Source organism: Triticum aestivum, chromosome 1B, assembly GCF_018294505.1.
Source record: "Triticum aestivum cultivar Chinese Spring chromosome 1B, IWGSC CS RefSeq v2.1, whole genome shotgun sequence".
Lineage (NCBI taxonomy): Eukaryota > Viridiplantae > Streptophyta > Magnoliopsida > Poales > Poaceae > Triticum > Triticum aestivum.
The window spans coordinates 591,346,696-591,353,288 of NC_057795.1; the positions used below are offsets into that span (position 1 = coordinate 591,346,696).

Sequence of the window (6,593 nt, forward strand, 5' to 3'; positions counted from 1 at the left end):
CGCGGCCACTTTGACGGCATTCCACCCCAAACCCTCCCACGTCCTGCCCGTCCCACTCCCTCCTCCGTCCATGGCCGACGCCCAGCCGAACTCCGGCGGCCCGACCGTCGACCCGGCCGGAATGGCCAAGAAGAAGAAGGGCAAGGCGCCAAGGAAGCCACGGTCGGAGTGCACGCCGAAGGAGATCGCCAAGTTGAACGCGGAATCGACGAAGAGGAGGGACCGGAGGGTGGTCGCCAAGAACAACATCACGGCGGCCAAGAGAGCGGCCGAACGCGCTGCGATTGAGGCCGCGCGGCACAAGGCCGAGGTCGAGGAGAAGGAGGCCATCGTCACCAAAGCGCACGCCCTTCTCATGCATGGCATTTGTCGCCCGGCCGGTTTCTCTGGAGATTAGCCAAAATCCAAGGACCGACGCGCAACAAAAGGGTATTGTTTTTTGGACGAGAGTCCACAAAACATTCCATGAAAGGAAGTTGTTTGAGCCCTACCAATTTGAAAGCAAACGTGGCGTCGACTCGATTCAAAAGAGATGGTTGTTCATACAACAAGAATGCAACAAGTATCAAGCCGCATTTGAGAGCGTTCAAGCACGGCCCATGAGTGGTACCGGCGTTGGGGAGATGGTATGCTCTTCTTCTTTGCCCTTTCCTTGCTACGGCCATGAGACTTCGGCATTGTATATGGTTGCATGTTCACTTTGTTGTTGATCATATGGTGTAGGCATTTCAATCTTTGGAGGCATTCAAGGCCCGGCACAATGACAAGCCATTCACTCTTACGCATTGTTGGACTATGATCAACAATTGTTCTAAGTTTAAGGACCAATACCGTGAGCTCCAAAGGAAGAGAGGCCTGAAGACGGCCAAGTTCGCCGGAGATGGAGATGGCGAGGCATTGAAGAGGCCGAGGGGCAAGACCAACTCCAAGGTTGACGACATTCATGATGCCTCATCCATGGCATTGCATGACACTTTGCATGGCAATGATGTCGCAAAAGGATATGAGGGACGAGAAGAAGCGGCAAAGCAAGGACGAGCAAATGAAACAATATCTAGAGCTCCAAACGAAGAAGCTTGAGATGGAGAAGGCGGCCAAGAGAAGGAAGGTCGACATGGAGGAGGCGGCCCGGCAGAGGCAACTCGACATCGAGGAGGCGGCCAGGCAAAGGCAGCTCGACATCGAGGCCGACAACGTCAAGGCCAGGCAAAGACAGCTCGACATCGAGGCCACCAATGCCGCCACCAAAGCGAAAAGAGGTGGCCCTGGGCGATCATGAGCGTGGACTTGTCGAAGATGAGCGAGAAGACGAGCGCCTGGTTCGAGGCCAGGCAGAAGGAGATGCTCGACGCCGACGGCCTGAACTAGGTCGTCCGATCGGTCGTGGCCGTTCTTTTTTGGAGGCTGGCATGGTTGCCGTCCGCCCACTGGGCCGCTGGCCGCGTGCCGGCGAGAAAAACATTCATTTTGAAGGCCGGCTGTGTTGCCTGCCGCTGGCTGTGTTCCCGGCAAGGACAACCATTCATTTTGGAGGCCGGGCTGTGTTGCCGGCCGCTGGCTAATGCCGGCAATGGACGTGTAGGCCGCTGACTTTGTTGCCGGCGTGCGTGATGAACCGCGGCCGTAGGGCTTGGCATTTGACATGTTTCTTTTTTTTTAAAGAGACGCGGACAGGATGGGGTAAAGGATGCGGCCACGCGCTGGGCGCACGGCCACCGCATTTCCGGACAGACCCGGACACGACCTCATCCCCTGCACAAACGGATAAAATCCGAACAAAACGAACGTCCAATAACGCGATGGAGTTGGCCTCAACATCAACAACGGACAGCTACATACTGCGCGATGAAGCCATCTGGTACTGCTGCCATTTCCAACAGAAGCACGGCACGGCACGGCAACATTTAAGCCAAAGCGGTGCGGTTCAGTGGCGCTGCAACTGCAGTGCTGTAGTGCAACGCACTCCAAACAACCACAACCTTTGTCTTCTTCACTGCCAAGGATCCGCCACTGCCAGTACCCGTCCGTATGGTATCCATTAACTCCCTTCGTCCCAGCTTCCATGCCCTTTGCAGTCCCACTGCTACCCCCTCTGTGTTTTTGGATGCGTTTGGTTGAAGGTATCGTATGAATGGATTGGGACCGTTCAATTTTTTTGGGATTGAACCATTCAATTCATGTGTTTGGCTGAATATAAGTAGTGAGCTAATTATTTAGGACGGGACCATCAGTCATACTCACATAGTCATGCATGCAAAAGGTGGTCATTTGATTCGACCAATTTGGTTGGGTGGAACGGTTCAGCATCTTCAAGGCATATTCTTTTTTTTGGTTCGAACCATTCATGTGCTTTATAACCAAACATGTCTATTTTCTGAACGATCCCAACCCATTCATGACCGCCCTTGCAACCAAACGCCGGCGTCACGGCCTCTTTTTCCCAAATGGTTTCAGTAATCAGCATTGATATCTCGTGGCAGGACAGAGCAGAGCAAAGACGAGTGTGTGGTTCATGAGCTTTGGCGCGGCCTCGTTTTCCCCAAATGGTTTCCCGGAGGCAGAACGGATTTTATTCCCATTCTCTTTGGCATGGCAACCTCGCACGCTCCACCGAGCTACAACAATGGCGGTTACGTTACTAAACATTTTGTTAACCCCTCGGATCGCAGGACGATGATGATGTGTCGTGCCATCAACTAGAACTACTACTAAACATTTTGTTAATCCTGAATGATACTACTACTAACTATATACCGAGATGATGTTAAGGGCTTATTTCCCGCCCGGATTAGCAGCGCGCCGGACGATCATCACCAGAGCTGGTCGAGGTAGTAGTCCCTGGTCACCTCGTCACTCATCTCGGAGTAGTCCTCCACGCGGCTCGTCGCGTCGGAGCTCTTGAAGCTGAAGCTGTCCTGCGACTGCGGCGCCGCCTTCCTCGACCCGGCGGCGTTGTTGCCGTGCCGCTGCCTCGGCGCGCTCTGGCACCGGCCCCTCGCCACGGACGAGGCCGTCTCCGCCATGTACCGCGGGCTGCTCGACTCCCGCCCGCCCCCGCACGAGGGGCGCCCTTTCGCCGGCGAGCCGCCGGGCACGATGGCCGGGAGGCGGGGCGTGTTCTGGGTCGTCTTGGGCTGCCGCGGCTCCAGCTCCCGCAGCTGCAGCCGCGACGGCGGCTTGCAGAAGTAGGCGAGCGGCGAGGACAGCGGCGGCGGCTGTGGCTGTGGGTCGGCGGCCGCGTACCGGCCCGCGATCCGCGACGACCGGCTCCGCAGCTGGCATGTGTCCATCTCCACGATCCGGGGGCTGCGGTCGTCCCCGGCGCCGCCCTCCGACAGCCTCCGGCGGTGCGCCACCGGCGCCGACGTCTTCCGCTCCTACGCAACAACAAACGAAATGCGGGTCATCAGAAGAAGAAGGATCGCGATGCACGGCGAGAAGGAATTCTGACGGACCTGCTCGATGGACCTCCGGGAGGAGAGGTTCTTGAGGGCCTGCGAGGAGGCCTGCAACCTCATGAGCGCCTGCAGCCGGTGCAGCGTCGTGGCCGCCTGCTTCCTCACCAGGTAGCCGCGCACCAGGGCTTGCAGCTTCACCAGCGACTTGAGAGCGCGGAGAGCCTTCCTGGCCTGCCGGTCGCGGTACAAATTTCAAATCTTTACACGCTTTTTCTTTACACATTTCTTTAGTGTTTGATAGGTTTAATAACTGCGATGATGACGACGGCACCGACTAGGCTAGTGTCACGACGTGCAGAACTGTGCGAATAAACATAAACAAATTCTAAGTGGCAGCAGCAGCAGCAGATTAATAAACAATGAGCAGTTGCTAACGAGAAGACAGCAACCATCGCAACGGGACGCACAGTGAAGTCAAATCTGCAGCCCAATGCAGATGCAGAGGAATCTACCAATATCCCTTTCACCTATTCATCTATCCATTCCATTCGATTTAGAACTGTTAATCTGTCAAGAGATGATACAAATGAAATGCCTAAAAATTGTCCTGGTAAATCTTCAAACGTACTTCTACCTCGGTTTGATGTTTGTCTAGGAGAGAAAAGGAAAAAAGAACTGCGAGAGAGAAGCATGGACAGGGTCGTACCAGGTAGCCCCTGAAGGCCTTCTGGATCAAGACGGCGGCCTCGGTCTCGCGCGCCTGGCCGCAGCCGCACGGCCTCGCCTGAGACTGGGAGAGCTCGCCGGCGACCACGGCGGTGACGGAAGGCCTGCGGCTGGCGTCGGCGACGCTGCTCCTGGCCTTGGCGAAACTCCATCTCCTCCTCTCGATCGGCGGCGCGGCGGCGCTCTGCTCCTTGGCCCCTTCCTTCTTGCCGCCGCCCCCGTTGAGCAACTTCCTGAGCCACCTCATGGCCCGCCCCATGGCGCGACGACCGATCCTATTCCTACCTGCGCGAAGAACGACGCGTCAAGATTCGGCAAGAAGAACACAAAAAAGGTAGGACGAACTGCAAGAACAGAGCAAATGTCAGCCACGGCGTCGACCTGCTGGGAGGACGAGCGAGTTCTTGGAAGGTTGAAGAAGAAAGCAAAAGATTTGACTTGGCAACCCCAGAAAATATATTTGTCTTTGGCTTTCTCGTCGGGAGGTAAAAGAGGAGAAAGCTTTTAGAGAGGCGCGAGGCGAGGAAGCATGGGAGGAGGGCCGAGCAGAGGAGGATGCCGGACTGCGCGCAGGCAGAAAAGAGCCAGCGGCGTAGCGCCAAGGCAGCGGCAGCGGCGGGGGAGTCGGTGGGTGGTGGGCGATGGCAGTTGGATCAGTGAAAGGAAGCGAGAGGCAGTGTCGCCTATGGCCACCTACGTGAAGCCCGGAAGAGGAAACCTTTTCCCCGGACGAGCTTTTCAGGCAAGCAAAGCCCACCCACCCCAGCCCCAGCCCCAACGAACCAACCTACAGTAAAAAAACAGCGGCAGAGAAGGAGCGAAGAAGAGAAGAGCAGCGGCGGGGAAGGTGGGAGAAGAAAACGGACGCGTGGTCTCACCTCGCCTGTGGCCTGTAACCTTGTGGCCACGCAGCAACAGGGAGGTGAAAAAGATTCCCCCGGCTTGTCTACGACGAGGCCGGGCGCAACGCAACAAAGGAAGCCAGCGTCGCACGGGCACGAGCAAAACGAGACGCGAGAAGAAACCAACGGAGGCGGGGCAGAAGAAAAACCACTAGAGCTCGCAAGGCAATCATCACGATTTCCATCTCACCTCGCCCGCCTCAAAACTCTCGTCGCCGCTGCGGTCGTCGTCGTCGTCCCGCTCCCGGGGCTGGCGCGGCTTTTGGAGCGGGCGGGTGCGGCCAGCAGCTCAGCTCACGCCAAGATCCCGATCCTGCGAATGATTATATTTCCGGCGGGGCTTGTAGATGGGATAGGGTGGGTACACGGGACGAGATCGTGGAGCCGTATCGCCTAGTGCCCGGCGCCCTGCGCTGGCACCGAGAGGACGCGCTCCACGCTTTAGCTCGTCTCCAGTTCCCACTTCCCTACCACCCTCTCTGTGCCTATGCCTACTACGCTGGCCCGGGAGAGGGAGGGCCAGCGGCGGGGAAAAGCAAGCGTGGTGTGACGCCGGCCGGTCACGGCGGCGCTCTCGCTCGCCCGCCCGCCGGTACACTGCCTGCGTACTGGTGGTACTGGAGTGCAACGGGCAGTAGGCGCCGATCCGGTCAAATTAATGTTTTGGGCTGGTTCCTTTTACTGTCGCCTCGGCTCGTCGACGGGAATATATGGCTATGGCTCGGCTGTACTGTACTACGCGCCTGGACCAGCTTGAGCTTGATGCTTGTCTAGCACAACCAACACGCTCCGTACGAGGAATATGAAAAACTGTAGCTACTGCCTGCACAGGTAACAGTAATAACCCACCCATCTCACAGTTGCCGTGGATATTGGCGTCGGTGGGAAAGAAAGAAAACAGAGGTGTTTGCTTGCACAGGCAAACGTTTTGCCTCGTTCTAAACAAGACTCAAGCGCTTATATACATGCAAAAGACTAAACCGACATATCATCTTAAAATTTACAAGTCACCGTAGGCACCTCATCGTCGACGGAAACGTCTTCTTCCACTGAATGCACATCGCAAGAAATCCTGAAATAAATCCAGAAATAAATGCGAGCACCAGGACTTGAACCCTGGTGGGCTCGGGATACCACATCCCCTCTAACCATCCAATCACAACGGTGCACACAGAGGAACACCGGCCAATCTCTCAGAGCATCTCTAACCGGTCCAGAGGATATGGGCGAGTATCTTTAGATTATGATATTTTCATTCTCTAACTGTGGCCATAGACAAAAAAAAATGTGCATATACAACTCTGTGAATCATATTTCTGAAATCGTTCACGTTATTTCCGAAAGTGTTAGCATTCTATCTGAAAGTTGTCATATCTTTGGTACAAAAATAGTTTGTTCGCTCAAAAAATATGGTTCCCTCCGGTTTTTCGCCCCCCAACGATTTTCTCTTCCCGCCTACAAAAATAGTTTGTTCGCTCAAAAAATATGGTTCCCTCCGGTTTTCGGCCCCCCAACGATTTTCTCTTCCCGCCTACATTTTCTAAAGGCAACGCGCCATTTTTTCTTC

The 6,593-nt window shown here is 55.6% G+C and overlaps 1 protein-coding gene across 1 annotated transcript; it reads right to left on the reverse strand.

Moving 5' to 3' along the window:
- Window positions 1–2,506: 2,506 nt before the first annotated feature.
- Window positions 2,507–5,144, reverse strand: LOC123140718 (protein IQ-domain 26). Its single transcript, XM_044560007.1, has 4 exons — window positions 4,506–5,144; window positions 4,105–4,409; window positions 3,456–3,629; window positions 2,507–3,377 (listed from the first exon to the last, which is right to left on the reverse strand). Exons 2-4 carry the CDS (start codon window positions 4,381–4,383, stop codon window positions 2,811–2,813), a joined length of 1,020 nt encoding a protein of 339 aa, XP_044415942.1. The 5' UTR covers window positions 4,384–4,409; window positions 4,506–5,144; the 3' UTR covers window positions 2,507–2,810.
- Window positions 5,145–6,593: the final 1,449 nt, after the last annotated feature.